The sequence below is a fragment of the Condylura cristata genome, unplaced genomic scaffold (genome assembly GCF_000260355.1).
Source record: "Condylura cristata isolate star-nosed mole 26May11 unplaced genomic scaffold, ConCri1.0 scaffold00015, whole genome shotgun sequence".
Lineage (NCBI taxonomy): Eukaryota > Metazoa > Chordata > Mammalia > Eulipotyphla > Talpidae > Condylura > Condylura cristata.
The window spans coordinates 3,115,520-3,134,093 of record NW_004567116.1 but is presented as its reverse complement, the minus strand read 5'-3'; the positions used below and the strand labels follow the sequence as shown (position 1 = coordinate 3,134,093).

The following is an 18,574-nucleotide window of genomic DNA, read 5'->3' as shown; positions in this document are numbered from 1 at the left end:
TCTTAAAAATTAAAAACCTGCCCACAGAATTTGGAGTAGATAGGCTTATGGCTCCAAAAACAACCCACCTCCAGAATGGATTTAATTTACTTGCAGTCATGTAACTGGCTTGAAGAGGTAGAAGGTTTGCGGTGTGCTTCCTTCTGAGCTACCAAAGACCTACTTGGATACTTTAGTGTTAGCTTATCTGAAATTTGTCGCAAGAGCTAGACGAGATCCAAATTGCATAGGACATTGAGCAGTCAATTGACTTTTTGGCAAGCAGGTCTTTTTTTCTGGAGATAAGCTGTGGTTTTGTTTTTTTGTTTTTGTTTTTGTTTTGTCTTGAGGAAGGGAATCTCAGAGTGTGAAGCTGTAGTTTGTGAGGAAGAGCATTACCAGCTAGAAGAGAGAGCACTGCATGCCTCATTAAATTGCACTGATAATACAGTGCTGTTTCATTTGTTGTGCTCAGTCATATATAGGTTAGTAAAAAGCCCTTTTTTTAATAAAAGGCAATTAAACTCAATAGATAGAGCTAAGAAACCCTGTGCAAATCTTACGTCCCAGCTGGAATTGTCTACCTGCAGTCTAGATACTGGTTTACTAGAAAGACTTTGACTTTATCAGAATAAAAACATAATGGGGTGAAGGGAATGTAGGGCTATTTTTGCAAGGGTTTAATCTTTGTAGGAAACATGATACATAATTTGCTGCTTTTAATTCAGACATAATATCAGTGCCTTGGTCCCTTTATTGTATGTCTCATGGTGAGACTCTGGGGTCTTGGTCAGTTTAGAACCTTTGAAACTGACTTGTTTACATTAAAAGACAGACATTTTGTGAAGTTAAAAGGTAATTCAGGGCCCTCCCTGGTTGTGGAGCAGGTTAAAGCACAGCACTAAAGAAGCTAAAGCCACTGCAGCATTGAGCTCGATCCCCGCCCTAGAGGTGACCCACATGGTGCCACAGACCTCTCCTGACCCGCCTGCTGCCCCCCTCAGCGTGTACTTCAGCAGTTGACCTATTCTGCTCCCCACTTTTGTCTCTGGTGAATCCTCTCACTGCCCCTGCATCTCTGGCCTGTACCCCAGTTCTGTGTGAATAATAAATCTTTAAAAGAAAAAAAAAGTAACAAGGAACTCAAACACAAAAAGTGATTCTTGACATCTGGAAATCAACTAGATTTATATTGTTATTTTTTTCCTCATGAGAAATTTAATAATTTAGGTAAATTTATTCTACACTGGAAGATAAACCTGTAAAAATGTAACTGCTTCAGGTCTTTTAAAATCTTCATAATTATAACTTCACGTCACTTTTTCATACAGAGAAAGATGTTGATGTCCTAAATAGTATAACCTAGGTACAGAATACCTGTTTATGAAATGTTGAGAAAGATAATTGTCATACTTTGAAAAATCATTTTGTCTCATAGTAAAATTATACATACACTCAATAGAACGAAGGTAAATAAAAATTATTTTTGTAATTAAAAATTAAGTAGGTCCTCTGTTTCATAGTATAAGAGCTAGTAAAAAGAGCGTGTCGTTCTTTTGCTTTATAAAGAGTTTTACCCGTGCAAATTCAGGATGAATTTATGATTTAAAAGGTCATTTTTGGCCCTCCCTGGTGGCTCAGCGGATTAAAGCACTGCACTGAGAAGCTAAAGCCACTTCCGCATGAGTTGGATTCCCCCCTGCCCCGGAGGTGACTGCATGGCGGCGCGGCAGACCTCTCCTGACCCGCCCACTGCTCCCCTCAGCAGTGTATCTCTTCCAATCTGCCTGTTCTGCTCCCCACTCTGTCTCTGGTGAAGCCTCTCGCTGCCCCTGCACCTCTGGCCTGTACCCCAGTTCTGTATGTACAAATAAACAATCTTTAAAAAAAAAGAAAGGAATGTGCAAAATGATGTAAAAATAAACTTTAAAAAAATAATAATAATAATAATAAATAATAAAAAAAAGAAAAAAAAAGAAAGGTCATTTTTAAGAGGCATTTTAAAAACATATACCTGGGGTTGCTCCAGTCTAGCCTCTATTAGTAGTTTTTTCTTCTACAAAATCAAATAATGGATGGCCTCCGTCGTGGCTCAGGAGTTAAAGCCAGCACTACGAAGCTATTGTCAGCCACTCGCATGAGTTCATTCCCTGAGTTCGATCCCATTCACAGGCTTCAGTCCCTGGCCAGGGAGCTCCTGTCTTGCCTGCTGTTCCCCTCAGCAGTGGATTTCAATGGGTCCCCCTTGTTCTGTTTTCCACTCTGTAGTGAACCCGCTCTCTCTCTCTCTCTCTCTCACACACACACACACAGCACCTCTGGTCTGCACCCCAGTCCTTGTATGCATAAATGAAATTAATCTAAAAAAAAAAAAACCTGGACATAATGTAATGGAAAAGTAACCAAAGTGGTGCTCTGCTTAATTGGCAGGTCTAGAGGTCAGCTTGTGGGGTTGTTTGATGGAACACCTTGGTAAATGAGTAGGTGTGTTCTAGGGTAGCTAAGACTGGTAGCTTCTGATCTACCTTAATAAAAATAAGAGGAAAATGTTGATGTACTTGGGTTACTGGATCTAAATCTGGGGAGATTTAGTACATCCCAAACAGGCTTTTCATAGTGACTGCTGCCTTGAGTTCGTAACTGGCACTAACCCAACTAATATCAGTCTCTGGCCTCTGTGCCCATTAACCATTTAGCCTTGGAGAACTGTGCCTTATTTTTGTATACTTAGACCCCATTAAGCAATAAATAGTGACAATAAATAGGATATTTTCATATTCAAGAGTGATACATTTTTAACCCTGAAGTATGTATTATTACTGGGTTTCAGGAAAATGTATATGCCGAAAATTGTCATTTATTTGGACTAAGTCAAGAAAGAACAGCTAATTTTCCACATGTAGATTATATACTTTTTATTGAGTTTTACTACTTTAAAATATACAGCTACTTAAACTAAGAAGTTAAGCTTTTTGTAAACTAGTGGATAGATTTGTGATGAAAATACAAATGGGATATCAGTTCCTTCATAAATTTGTATTCCTCAGTAGGTCCAGTCTTATTTATCGCGTCCCTTTTTTCTCACCAAGCAGAATTAAATGTCAGCCTAATCCTAAGCATTTCAAAGTAGAGGAAATTTTAATGATGTTTTCTAGTACTGTGAAATGAAGTAGAAGCAGATAGAGATGTAGAATGTCACTAATTTTTACTGAGCTTCTACTGTGCTCAATATCTGATGTGAATCACCTCATTTAATCCCAGCCTACTTTATACAGTAAAGACACAAGCTAGCTGTTTTACTGTTTGAGGAGACTGGGGTTTACGTTAATGAGACAATGTGTGCAGTCACATACCTGGTGACAGACCTATGACTCCACAGCTCTGTCACAGCCACTACCTACAATAAAGATGATGCTGTACCTTAGTTGCTTTTAGCATTTAGAGATGTCATTTAGAGGATTTAATGTTAAAATCAAGAGAGCAAAAGAACAGAAATTATCATTTTAACCATATTATCTGTTAGTATCATCTGCTTGCCCCCTCAGACACAAAATCAAACTGAAATATTACTCTACTTTTGAAATATTTGATAAAAATGGACACTGAAAAATACTACAATTTTCTTTAGAAAATACTGGATGAAAAGTAAGTGAAAATAATATTGGGAGGAGAGACCCAATCATGCAGGATTGAAAACACATTAGCTGTAGTGAACAGTTGCATTCAATTTGAGTAATGCAGTAGGCATCTGGAATAGGAAGTTAAACACTGAACTTTGGGGCATGCTTTGAGAAAATAATTTGCCAGTTACAGCCTTTTTTTTTTTTTTTTTAAATAAAAGCAAAACATTTTTCTTTGTACAAAAGAGACTTTCTGTTTAGGATTAGCTTGGCTGCAAAGTGTCTGCTGGCTAACTTCCTATTTTGATGCTGTGGCTGAAAGTTGCTGGTACTGTTTTGCACGATAATTTGTCTCTCCTTGTTTTGTGAACATGAGAAAATTCAAGTGTAGGAAGACCTACACCTGAATATTTCAAGCCTTCTTGTATGAATATGCACAGTATGTATGTGGAAAAAATAACATAGTTGCTCCTGCAGGCTGGCACCCTTTCTTTACTGCTTGTGTATGGTTTTTCCATGTTACAAGTATCCTTTCAATTAAAAGTAATTAATGTCCTGGAGGTGAGCGGGAGATGTAACTAAATGGTAACTGACATTCTTAGCTTTTCACTCTTTTTATACCTCTGATACTGGATAAAGCATACATTACTACTTACTTTTTCTAGGTCACATTGTATTTTCAGTAATAAAGTTTAAACACTAGAGTAAAAAAGTACTAAATTTCTAAAAGAATACAGAACAAAACTGAGGAGTTAGTTTATAAGAAAAACATGTAAAGCTTTTTTTCCCCCAATTCATTTGTTTTTACTTGATAAATACACAGAATTCACTTGAAAGGTTTTTTGTTTTTTCTTTCCCACCTTGTTCTTTGAGGTAAAATACTCCGGGCATTGAAAAGGGGAAATTCTTCAGTTTCCACAATAGTCTTTAGTCAAGTAGAACTTTTCTCCTTGATCCAATAAAAACTTTGTTACTGTACTTTAAAATTACTGTAAAATTACTGTTCAGCAGGTAGAAAGGACCACCCTATAAGTTGTGCTTCTGGACAAAAATGGTCTATAGTGAGGAATCCCGTCTTTCCTGTGTGATTTTTATAGGACTAGAGTTTTAAAGTGCAGCTAAAACTGATAACATGCAGTAAAGCTGAGGTTCTCAAACCAGGTTCACTACCTAGGAAACTTATAATACAAATTGCTGAGATCTATCCTCCTCTGGAAGGTCTGAGTCAGTCACTCTCAGAGAACACCCATGAAATACTAGTAGTTACTCTGAAGTTTTAAAGTAGTTTAAAAGGTTGCACCCAAAAGCTGTTTTTTGTGCTAGAATGTTTAGCTAGTTGAACATTGAACTAAAGTATACATTTGACCGTGATGATGATAAAGATAATTTACTGCACATTTTATACAAGGAAAGTTCTTTTATCTTTCAGTCCTGGCTTGGAATATCTTATTTCTTGGGCTCTCTTAAATGTTGACTCACATAGAACCTAGTGCAGTTCTTGGAATGTCATAGGCATTTGATTTGTACTAAATGATTCAGAAGTTGCATCACCCAAAGTCTTGAAATAGATTAAAGCTCTTTAAATTACTTCCTTTTATTTGTGAATGGGAGGAGTGAATGTCTAAAACACTGAATGAAAATTTTCTGTGCTATACACCAGGTGAAGGTGGTTAAAATTTGACAAATGTGTTTTTCCTTTCCAGACCCCATATGATCTGGAGTCTGTCAGGAAGATCATTTTTGAAAATACAGTGCTTGAGAACATTTATTGAGGATTTTGCAAAGTACCAGTTACAGTTCTAAACACTTCACATATATGAACTCTTTTGATCTTCATAGCAATTTTTTAGATTCAGAACTTGCCCAAGACCACATGATTAATAGAAATTTGCATCTTTTAATAGGAATTTTGGTTTGGCAATGGTCTAGAAATGTAGGATTTGATGGCCATCTTGTAATGTATGTGAAGGACTGGATCTTATGAAAAAGAAGTAGATGTTTCCTTAGAAGTAAGGTGATCCAGAGTTATTCTACCAGAGGTTTACAATGTATAATTTTTACACTAACAGCCTTTTCCGCAGTTTGTACAAGAACAAACTTGGACAACACCAAAGACTATTTAGTGCAATACTGCCTAGTTGGAAGAACTTTTGCTTTTTGGTAGCCATTTTAAAGGATTTGTTGTAATCCGATCTTTGTTCTAGTTAACATTTTTATGCCACTATCAAGTATTTACCTCCAGCAAATTTTTTTCCATTTTCTTAGTAAAGTCAGTTCTCTTCAAGTTTGTTAGGGTCTCAACCAAGCTGCAGAAATATCATTTTCTGAAATTCCAGACAAGATAGTTTAATGAGGGTGTGAGTTTATTTGCTACTTGAGAAAACTTGCTTGAAAATCATGAGAACTAGCACCTGCATCTTAAAATCTCGCAGGTATGAATGCAAAAGAACGAAGAGCGCTCTGTTTACCCCCTAACTTGCCCTCCAGAAAACATAATCTATCATAAAATCATTATTAGGGAAGTTGAAGTTATTTTGTATATGTTATATCATTTAAAGACTCAGTAAAATGTTTGAAGTCAAGGCAGTTATTTAGCATGAGACTTGGCATTCTAACTTAACCTTCTAGCTTTACCTCAGACAATGATATACTTAATGCAATACATTGGAGTATTTAAGAGTTCAAGGAAGAGAGGAGAAAAACAAATTTTGGAAAGCCTTTGTATCCTAACAGCAGAAGACATTTCTACCATTTCCCCTCCCTCCCTCTGTAATATGTGTATTTCTACGATTAGCATTCTCTGTGGGTTACTTTCTCATTTCATCTAGCCCATTACATCATCACTTACTGATCTTGTCTGTCTCCTCTATTTTTTTTTTTTTATGAACTCCAAAAAGGATTTTTTTTCACTGTTTTTAACCCAGTTTCTAAAATAGTTTCTGGCACATGAGAGGCACTTGGTATTTAATTACTATTACTTTTGTAAGATGACAGGTCAAAATCATCTGAAATGACAGTCTCTATAAAGCATAAATTGGTGTCCCTGTGAACTCAAGTGTGTTTTGCTCAATGGTGTTCACTCCTGTTTGAGAGGGAATTCCCACACACTTTAACCCAGATTTAGTCCATTGAATATTTCCTGGTGGAAATAGTAACCAGTAAATTTGGTAACATGGTAGCAATACATAGCTTAGATTGTGAGTTATTTCTTATTTAAATATAACCTGTAGTTCTTTAAACTTAGCTTTTTTTTTTAATCTACCATGTTTAGCTTTACTTCTGTCTTTAATCCACTCTTGCTGAATATCCATACAGCGTGGATGCAAACATGTTCATTACATTAGACTGAAATACAACTTACAGTTTTTGTCCCATTAGTAGTTTGCATCATCAAACTTTTAACTATTTTTTCTCAACTTAAAAAGACCAATTCCCAGATATTGTTATTCTGTTCTAAAGGTCAGATCCTATTACATCAAATTTCAATGGTGTGTTGAAATGAGGAACTTTATTTTGCACTTGGGGAACATTTTTATAATAGTGGGGTTTTATTTATCATACCAAGATACTTAATTCTTGGTTTCTTTTTGTCTTGTTTCTTTTCTTCATAGAATTGTTTTGAATAAAATCATAATTTTGGTTGTGTCTAATGTTACTCCGTTCTCATAAGAAAAAGAGCATATGCTGAGAATAAAGGTAATCCCAAAAGGCCTTTCCTTTCACGTCTTCCTGCTCATTCACATTCAAGGCATTGCTATCTTTAAATCTGCTTAAGTCTCACCTGACCAGTCAGAATCTTAGATTCCTTCATTTGTAACTATTTAAGACCTGTTTTGTTCCAGCTTCAGAGATACAGTGATACACCACAATAAGACAGCACCTGCTTTTAGGATGGTTATTTTGATCTTTCGCCTTGATAAACCTTGCCACACAGGAAAGTTGTAAAACAACATGCTGAATCTATAACTTATAAGATTGAAAGTACTACTTCTAGAAGGATACTTTCTATTTTAAAGACTTATTTCTGGAGTTAACTATGTCTTAACTAAAGCAGCTTATTTGCATGGGTCAGTTTTAGTTAATTTGGCAAGTTGGTGCAAATTTTGGTCTAGAGCACCCTTTTCAGTGTCCTTTAGTTTAGAATATTGAGGCCATCTGTACCTGGGACAGATCCTCCCTGTGGACAGAATAATACTAACCTTATTTTCTGGATTAGGAGGGGCCCATTACGTCACCTAAAAATCAGGTCACTTTTTTGCCCTCTCAGATTGTCATACTATAAAAGTGGATTTATAGAAGCAGTATGTTCTAAATTGTTCATTTTACAGATGAAAGTATATCAATCCTTCATAATACCAAGTTGTTTGTTTTATATAGGTTACATGGTTTCTAGTGAATAGCTGGTTCCCCATATTTTTCAATCTCGTTACCCTTTTTTATACATTGGGAAAAATAAACTGAAAAGTATTTGTCATGAAAAACTTCTGTCACTTGCAATTTGTAGCATGAGGCTTTTCTGTTTTACTATTTGCAAATTTTATGCATGTCTTGAAGGATAACTGTTGATCATTGTATTACATTTGTGTGTGTATACACATCCTCTGTGTGTGTGTATACATATGTGTAATTTTAAAAATGAAAAGCATGCTGCTTGGCCTAATTAGCTAATGTGTAATTGTACCTAGTAAACAATTTTTTTCTTTCAAAATCTGACAAGAGGGGATTAAGCTCTTTTTGCTCTGATGAGCCACCTACAGAAATTATAATTTCTTCTTCTTTTGCATCCTCTGAAATACATAACACTAATATTAGAATACTACATGAAGAAAAAAAGCAAAATGTTAGGCAGTCAGCCTGCTGTACCAAAGGGGAAAAAGACTGCCTGGCTTTGCTAGCTGTGAAAGATGGAAAAGCCTCAGAAGAGCAGTAAAAGCATAGCCAACTGACTCCCCAGTCCATTGCTGCAGGAGTTCATTGTAACCTTCCTTCCATTCCAGCCAGTTGCCTTGATCATACTGCTTTTCTCTCAAAAGAAGTTGGTCAGATGGAACAGCAAATAAAGAAAGATCAAGAATCCAGGAACACAAGTGAAATACCAAGTAGGGAAGATAAAACTGCCTTGGATGTTGATAAGTTCACTTTGCAAACAGCCCAGAAACCACCGACTGAATTATCTAAGGCAGAAAGCATTTGTCCATATTCCTTATCCCCGTCTGAAGTTTCAGGAGGCAGTATTACTGAAAAGGATTCCCCTGAATCACCATTTGAAGTAATTATTGACAAAGCGGCATTTGATAAAGAATTTAAAGATGCATATAAGAAGTGCACAAATGATTTTGTTAGCTGGGCAATGCACACTGATAGTGAATCATCTGCAGACATTTTGGAGTCTAGTGACAAAGTATTTCCATTGCGAAGTAAAGAGGCAGGGCGTTATCCAACTTCTGCATTGCTAACTAGACAGTTTTCACACACAACTGCAGCATTGGAAGAGGTGTCTAGGTGTGTGAATGATATGCATAACTTTACCAATGAAATACTGACTTGGGATTTGGTTCCCCAAGTGAAACAAAAGAGTGATAAGTCTGACTACATAGCAAAAACTACAGGACTTGACATGAGTAATTATGATTCAGAAATTCCAGTGGTAAATCTTAAGGCTCATCAGAAAATTCCTGTATGTTCTGTTAATGGAAGCACTCCTATCACTAACTCAACAGGTGATTGTGCAGAAGCTTCTTTCACCCAAGAAAATGCCATTAAAAAATCTATAGCAAACTCTCCAGGTTGCACAAAAGAAGTCATTACCAAAGATGTGCAAGACAAGGCACAGAAACAAGATGACCCACTTTCAAAGTTGCCTGGGTCTCCACTTGAGAAATGTGTGTCTTTGGGTTCTGGAGTGGCTTCCGTCAAGGTGGTTTTACCTGATGACCACCTGAAAGGTGAACTACACTGGCAGAGCTCCATGTTGGGAGAAGTGACAGAGGTGGATAGCTCTGGCGAATCTGATGACACCGTAATAGAAGATATCATGGCAGACACATCTTTTGATGGTCACAAAATTCAGGCAGAAAAACCTGTTTCTGATCCAAGTGCTATTGTAAAAATAGATAAAAGGGAAATTAAAGAAATGCTCAGTTGTACTAAGAAAAACAAAACATTAGAAAACTCTGAAGGGTCAGTCAGTGACTGTGAACCACAAGTTCAGTCTGATATTCTTGAAAGAAATCCAGCACCTTCCCAAGTACCTGATGAGAATGTCATGTCAGAAGCTATGAAACAGTCAGGTAGTGTGGGTGAAGTTGCTCCTGCAAATACTGCTGCAACTGACAACCCTAATCTTTTTTCTGCAGCATCTCCAACTGTTGTTAAGGAGACAAAATTCTCCCTAAATGTGACAGCATCTACCTATTTGGAGTCATTACATGAAAAAAGTGTTAAAGATATAGATGATTCTTCCCCTGAGGACCTGATAGCAGTTTTTACAGAAACCAGTGATAAAGTGATGATAGATAAAGGGGAAGAAAATGCATTTGAAGCAACATCAGGCAAGACTGTGAACTTTAAAACAACTCTTCCTGTAAAAGACTTGCATGAAAGTGAGCCAAATGGTGCAGAAATGAAAGACATAACAGGCAAATACACTGAACAAAAAAGAAATGGAAGGGAGCTTCTGGATATTTTTCCTACTCAGGATTCTCCAGTGGCATCTCTTGACTTGGAACAAGAACAGCTCACAATCAAAGCCCTTAAAGAGCTTAGTGAAAGGCAGGTTGAGAAGTCACAGGCTGAATTAGACTTTGCTTCTAAAGAAATACACAAGCCGTCTTTCACCTTTGCTCCAGAATCTTCTTGGCCACAGAGATCAAGTGCTGTCCTAGGACATCTGGATGTAAAGACTGGATCTGATCTTGGGATTTCAAAAAAACCCACTATTGTCAAAGCAGCTACTAAGGTAGATACTGTTTCCAGCCTTAGCAAGACTGAACTGGTAAACAAGCATGTCCTAGCAAGACTTCTGACAGACTTCTCAGGTAATCATTTATATTAGAAATACTGCATGTGGTTAATTCTGCTATGATTGATTACATACCTGAGTTTTGTTTTTCTTAGTCTTTTATTTATATTAATAAAATTATAACTGAAATAAAAACACTATAATGGGGAAAGACAGATTTTTTTTAATGGTTGCTAAGTTGGTTTTCTTATACCACTATCCCCAAGAACAGTAAACCAATGGTTAAAATCAACACTCTTACCAGAAAATCTTTCTGCTCCCATTATATTTCAAGGTTCTCCCAGATTGATCGCTGCTTTTAAGAACATCATCAGGCTTTCATTTCTAAATCTCCATAAAAGAAATAGTGCTTAGTTCTTGGATTTTTGGATATGGGCCGTGTGAAAATCTATTTAGCAATCAAAGATAAAAGAATTCCTGCTGGACCAGACAGTAAATGAAACTTTTAATTAAATGATTATTACCCCACAGAGATTTTATGCTCTGAAAGTAGGTAAGCTATCTATAGTACGGTTTTGTGAGTAATACTTAAGAGAACTCATGTCTTCTACTTTGGACCTCTCAGTGTTCTTCAGGCTATTAGATGGTACTAGAAGTCCAACTCCTAGATTTAGTTGAATAATTACTTGCTAACTATAGGCCTTCGTTTAAATTACTATCTGTCCTGGGATCTTAGAAAATGTAAGGAAAAAAGGCTATTTAAAGCCCTCCCAAAGGGATCCCCAACCTTTACTCTTATACCAAAATCTGCACTTGTAAGGGGGAAAGGATGTCCTGAAGAACTCTACAGGTACAGGTCTTGTGGACTCCACCCCCAACCCAGATACTGGAATTACAAATCCCATTAATACAAATAGAAGCCTTCTGGGACCTGAGGGTGGAGTTAAGCAGCCAGGTTTGGATATAAAACAGGACTTGTGGGCTTGGGGGCTGGGGGGGTCTCTTGGCCTCATGGCTCCTGGCTTGTCTCTTGGCTCTTCACCAGCTCTCAGCGTGCTCTTGGGGTTCCAGGTCAGCAGAACGGGTAGGACACATTCATCAACATCTCTCTCTCTTTCCCTGAGTTATTCATTTCCCTTTTCCCTTGTAAATAAACCCCTTATTAACCTTTTTGTGTGTGCCTGCAGTTGAATTTTAAGCACATGGGTGAGGACCCACCGTCAGGCAACCCAATTCACATTGGGTATACTACATAGTAGATGTTAGGTGCTATGTAGAAGGATCTAGGATTTTCCGAATTTTATTTCACGATAGCTTCCTTTTGTCAAGTGAAATCATACATGGAATTAAACTAAAAATTTATTAAGATAAATTTATAAGTGGGGTTGTGCCATTTAGTTTTATCCATAAAGTTTTTACTATCCACAGATTGTAGAGCAGTGCTCCATTCTTTACCATCATTTTCCTCTTCTCCCTCTTCTTTCCTCTTCTTCCTTGGGGAGGCCAGAACTTTGTTCAGCTGCCTTCAGGTTGCTACTCATAAGGAGCTAAGCCACACCTCTGGGATCTTGTCCTGCACACACTTGGTGGGCTTGTAGGGGTGCTCATAGCTGCGGCACCCCAGCTTGTTCATCCTTGGTCCCTGGTTGAGGCCCCTGTCCCTGGGATATCACAGGCCATGGCTTCAAGGTGCTTTCTTACTGAAGGCCATGGGCAGATACCTTATCTTTACAAATTTTAATCTTTAAAATAGAGGTCATAATTGTACTTACCTTATTAGTGTTGTATGGATTAAATATGAAAATACCAGGTTAATGCAAAGTTTAGCACACCAGAAAACACTCATTTAACACCAACTACAAGATGTGGAGTATAGTATGTTACCGGGTAATTATTTGTTAATTGCGTTGTTAATTATCAGTGAAAACACTGAGGCTTTTTTATAAACTCAGAAATTTGAAATGGTAGTTAAGAATAGCTGTTAACACTCCAATAGTTGAATATTACTGAATTTGGATTAAAGCATGCTACATTCTGATTGTTGCTTTACTGTGTCTAGAAGGGGGCTGTAATTAAGTTACATAACCTCTGGGGGCTCAGTTTCCTTATCTGTGAAATGAGTATGTTGAAGTAGACTATCTTCAGTATTATTTCAGTAACATGATTCTCTTCTGGTACCATCTTCGTTTCTTCCTGAGTTGTCATAATTATAGGTAGTTTTCTTGAGTGATGAAACATACAGGAATTAAACTATAAGAACTCCAGTCTAATTCTGGCAAATTCCTACTTTATTGTGACCTTAACCAACTAGCCTAACTGGTTTAGTCACTTTATTTGTTGATATGGTAATGATAATTGTTTGGCCCTGCTTTATAGTGATTTTGTAAATACTAAGTATTAGTAATTCTCAGCTAAATTATTTAATCTAGGGTGAGAGGGCCTGTGGATGTTGGGACATTTATTATGGGGTGAATTCTGTTATTAGTAGATATTTTAAGAAATTGAAGATGGCCAGTATAATTAAACCAACAGCATGAAAAACCTTGCACACGGATTCAAAATTGGAAATCTTTTTAAATTGTCTTACTTTGAAGAAATTTCTTGAAGTATAAGCTACTCAGTAAAATAAATCAGTAATTCTAAGAATAGATTTCCTTTCTAAAATAAATCATTTTCTGTAATGTTTTCTGTACAGTTGAAGCAAATAGGAAAAAAACAGAAAATGGCATTTTGTTTTCTTTTGCTACTTTATGGTCGATTGTGTACAGGTTTCTAGTAAAGCCTAACTTTCATTCCCTTCAAAATGATAATATAGTTAGTCATTTAGTACCGACAGTATGTTCTATGGTATGACTAATCATGTGGGAAGAAGTTAGATTCCTGCCTCATAAACCTAATTAGAAGAGCATAGTTTTTTGAGTTTCCATATCTTGATTGGCAAAAATGCAAGAAAATAGGCAGGTAATACAGTTTGTTGATAGGTATTTAAATTGTTATAACTTTTCTTGACGGCAGTTAAGTAATATTTACCAGAGATCTAAGACCTAGCAGTTTGTTTCTTGGAATTTATTTTAAGCAAAAAAATAGATTTAAAAGCAATTACAAAGTTGTTCTTTGTGGCACTGACAATGGCAGTAGTGGGTATCTTAGAGATGGTTGAATATGTTAGGACATTGCCCTGCAATTGCATGTTATGCCATTGAAGTTGTTACAGATTTCTTTTTTTTTTTTTTTAAGAAGTGGGAAAACAATAAAAAAGTACAGAAGGACATACATTGTTACTTTTACATGTAGAGTTACCTTACACTAAGTGGTAAGGTTAGTGGTCAAGTTACAGGGCAGGGAGAGTGACGTACCCCTGAACCCCTAAACCTGCCTGCTCTAAATAGGTTCTGCCATCCTCCACATCAAGACAAGACATAAGAGCTTTAGTGGAAAGGAACTTTAATACAATTAGTGTACAATACAGAAAAGACAAAGAATATGGTTTCTAAATCAAACAGCCGAAGTTACCCGCCTCCTCGTGGGTAAAAGTCCACTAAAAAGGGATTGGCCCAAAGCAAGGCCTGAAAGCTCTCCACAAGCCTAAAATGTCTTTGACCCATAGAAAAGGGTCAAAAATGGCCAGGCAAATCTGGGAGGAAAAGAGCAAAATCAAGATAAACACTGCCATAGTCAACCTCCCCACAGGTCTCTCACCCACATCCGTTTCAACCAGTCCAGGGCCAGAAGCAAGCACAGTTTCTTCACATGTCTCTCTGCTCAGTGTGGCTTCCTCAGGTCTCCTGGCTCTCCATCCTGCTTCTTCCTTCTGATTCCTTCTCTACTCTGCTCAGCTCCACCCTCCTCCTGAGTGGAGTAGGGGACCCAGAACTTTCCCTTTTCCAGGGGCCTGTTACAGTCACATTTGCTTCCAAACTGAAGGACACTTTGTTTACCACCTCATCTCCTCTCTCTCTCTCTCTCCCTGAAGCTAACCACCATCATGAACCTGATACATCCTTCCAAGTTTTAAGTGTGTATGAGATAGTATTTTGTGGTTCTTAACCTTTGTTAATTTGTCATTGTTACACAACTTTATTCATTTAACATTAACACCTTTCATGTTTTAATATATAATATGTTTTATTAATAACAGCTATATAGTAACATACCATTATTTCCCTTTTGATTAGGATCTGGGTTATTTTTCACTTACAATACTGAAGTTGTACTACAGTAGCACTGTTGCTGTGCTGCTACAGTACTGCTGAAGCACTGAAGTTCGCATCCTTGTCTGTTTTGCACACGGGCATAGGTTTTTTTTTTTTAGGGCCGTTGCTGCAGCTTATCAGTTTCATTGTGCTTCTAATTACTGTCAGTTTTCTGTCAAAGTTCAGATTCCTGCTGCTACGTGAGATATTCATAATTTAGAAACAAACACTAAATTGAACATTTAGTTGAGTGTTTATTTTATGACACATGCTTCATGTAGAAAAATTAAGTTAGAAAGCAAGGTATTCAGAAGAATCCCTATTTGGTGTTACTAAAAGTCAGTCTGTAGGACCCTCCCTGGTAGTGCAGCAGGTTAAGGCGTAGCACTAGGAAGCCCTCCAGAGCCACTGCAGCATGAGTTAGATTCCCCACCAGGAAGGTGAAGCACATGACATGGCAGGCCTCTCCTGACTGGCCCACTGCTCCCCTCAACAGTGTGCTTCAGTACATCTGCATGTTCTACTCCCCACTTTTTTCTCTGGTGAATCCTCTCGCCCCCTGTACGTACAGCTTGTACCAGTTCTTGTATGCATAAATTAATCTTTTTTTTAAAAAAAAAGTTAATATATATACCTATACACAGGGAGTTGGAAATAAAATTTTAAAAACAAGATCGCGGTAGTTTTTTTTTTTTTTTCCCAGTGTGAACAAGTAGGCTTTTTACTAGATCTGACCCTTCTGCATGTTACTGTATAGTTTGGACAAAACTAGAAGAAGAAACAAGGACTAGAAAGCACTGGAAAATGAACAAAAGTAGTCAAGTTATTAAAAATTACTTAAGAAGAGATAACAGGAAATTAGTTGGCCATCTTTATTGCTTTTAGTCAGAGAACAAGCTAAAATTGACATCCTGAAGGTTAGCTAAAACTTTCATAGGAGGGCCCTCCCTGGTGGCGCAGTGGATTAAAGCATATAGCTCTGCAAGCTAGCAGCAGCCGCCTCAGTGCCAGTTCAATCCTGGGCCCTGGAGGTGACCCACATAGCATGGCAGACCTCTCCTGACCCGCCTGCTGCTCCCCTCAGCAGTGTACCTCATCAGTCAGCCTGTTCTGCTCCCCACACTGACTCTGGTGAAGACTCTCACCCTCCACACCTCTGGTCAGTACCCCAGTCTGTACGCATAAATAAATAAATCTTTTTAAAAAAAACTTTCACAGGAAACTTTGACAACAAAGTTCAGGTCAGTCACAGCTACTCAACCACTAGAAATTGAGGAGCAATCCTGGAAAGGTGGGATCCAGAAGGAGAGAGTCTAAAAAAATTCCTTACATAACCCTCTGTTTAATTCTTGAAGCACGTGTGCATGGAAGATTACAGGCAGCCTCGCCAGAGTTACAAGAACTGAATTAAGATTTTGAGGCATTATCCAAGAGACAGCAGTTTGGAGTTTCAGTGCAGCCAAATTTAATAAAATACTAAAACAAAAATACCAGTACTCCAGCAGAACATAAAAGGATAAATGCAAAGCTACACAACACTTTAGAAACCAGGAAAACATGACCCAGTCTGAATAAAAACAGCCAACAGAAACTAACTTGATATATTCAAATTGGGAGATTAAAATTTAAGATAGCTATCATAACTGCTCAAGAAAGTGAAGGAAAATACACTTGTGCTGAATGAAAAGAATGGACATATAAATTGTCCTCAAACTTTAGGAAAGCCAGTTTAGAAAATTCTAAAACTGAATTTTTTATTCTACAGCAGTAGGATAAAATTCATTGAATGACCTTAATAGCAAAATGGAGATGATGGTGAAAAAATTCAGTGAACTTGTTGATAGATAAAAAGAGAAAACCGTCCAACCTGACAAACAGGAAAATATTACCTGAGTTTGACAGGCCTATGGAACAATATTCTAATCTAATTCATATAATTGGAACACCAGGAGAGGAAAGTGAAAGATTGGAGAATGTATTTGAAGATAAAATTGTGAAAAGGATCCTTTCATTAGAAACATACTTACTGTTTAAAAAAGCTTAGCTGAGCCTCCCTGGTGACCAAGGGGTTAAGACACAGTACTATCACTGCCTCGGTCTGAATTCAGTCCAACCCACAGATGGCATGGTTTGCTGATCCCCTAAGCAGTCTCATTCAGGAGGTCTACCTGTTCTGCTCCACACTCTGTCTCTGGTGAATCCTCTCACACTCCCATACATTTCTGGCCTACATTCCAGTTCTATGCAAAATAAATAATTAAAAATAAAGAAGCTTGGCCCTCCCCCGTGGCACAGCGGGTTAAAGCACAGCACTGAGAACCTAAAGCCGCTTCAGCATGAGTTCCATTCCCCCCTGTCCCGGAGGTGACCGCATGGCGTCGCAGACCTCCTGACCCGCCCGCTGCTCCCCTCAGCAGTGTATTTCGTTGATCTGCCTGTTCTGTTCCCCACTCTGTCTCTGGTGAAGACTCTCGCCACCCCTGAGCTTCTGGCCTGTACCCCAGTTCTGTATGCACAAATAAATAAATCTTTAAAAAAAAAAAAAAAAAGCAAATACCAGCTAGGATGAGGACAAAGGAAACTATATCTTGCTAAGTGTCCAAAACCCTCATGCCCAGTGACTGCTAGAAGGACTCATAGGAGTTCAGTCTGCCTCTACTGCTCGCCTCTCTGGTGATCCTCTCACCTCCCCCACACCTCTGCCTGAATCCTAGTTCTTGTATGCATAAATGAATGAATCTTCAAAAACTAAATAAAGACATAGATAGGTTGGGAATAAATGGGAAGAAATAAAGGTTTTCCAAAAGCATGTGAAAGCACATCAAGCAAAAGTAAACACAGGAATACCAAAGGTACCAGAAATAAAAAGTGATACATATCAGACCGGAGACAGCTGAAAGTTTCAGTTTCTATATAGTAAATATTTATGTGCCTAGAGACAGCTTAAATATACAGGAAGCAAAACTGACAGAATTATGGGCAATTTTAAAATTGTAATTGGGGGTTTTAATGCCTTTCTCAGCTATTGTTCTGACTAGCAACACAGACATCTGAAGAGTAAAATCAGCCACTTGTCTTGGAAGGTATTTATAGTACACTCTACTGTACAGTGGCGGAATACACATTCAGGTGCATATGGTATGCTTACAGGACAGAATTTTTTATGTCACATTCTTGTCACTTGAAACCATGTCAATTTATCTGCAGTAGTCTGTCCAGGAGGTGTGTGCTCCTGCCCTAACTGCAGGAGAATATCATGCTAGCCTGGCACTTTCAGGTAGAAATAAGCTTATGCAGGGGGCATAAGCTCACTTTTATTTTTTTAAAGATTTGTCTTATTTATACATGCAAGAGCTGGGGTACAGGCCAGAAGTGTTAGGGGTGGTGAGAGGGTTCACCAGAGAAAGAGTGGGGAGTAGTACAGGCAGATAGACTGAAAAACACTGCCAAGGGGAGCAGTGGGGAGGACAGGAGAGGTCTACTGCTCCCTGTGGGTCGGCTCCCTGTGGGGGATCCAACTCACACTGCAGTGGTTGTGCAATAGCTTCATAGTGCTGAGACATAATAACCCCTTGCACCGCCAAGAGGCCCCGTAAGCTCACTTTTAAGTTTGATTGGTGTTTTATAATCGTTAGCAATTAACAGGTGTTTTGCTTTAAGTCCTGACTGGTTCTGATGTGTGCACAGGCTTAAATCTAGACTTCTAAATTGGAAAATTTAGTAGTTCCTCAACATTTGCAAAGAACCAGCTGGATCCCAGAAAGAGGAAAAAGGGGTAGACAGCTAGCAGTCTCTCCGCACTATCTTGACCCAGCACTGAA

General features: G+C 38.0%; 1 protein-coding gene across 3 annotated transcripts in view; it reads left to right on the top strand.

The window, feature by feature from the left end:
• RTN3 (reticulon 3) overlaps positions 1-18,574 on the top strand; it is a 47,221-nt gene that overhangs the window by 12,607 nt on the left and 16,040 nt on the right. Inside the window, exon 3 of one of the 3 annotated variants that reach the window (XM_012725408.1) lies at positions 8,597-10,636. The exons of 1 other annotated variant lie outside the window; for it this stretch is intronic. In XM_012725408.1, the coding sequence (XP_012580862.1) occupies positions 8,597-10,636 (2,040 nt within the window). Of the gene's footprint in view, positions 1-8,596; positions 10,637-18,574 lie in introns of those variants that run through there. One more of the 3 variants, XM_012725409.1, reaches the window with a different exon arrangement.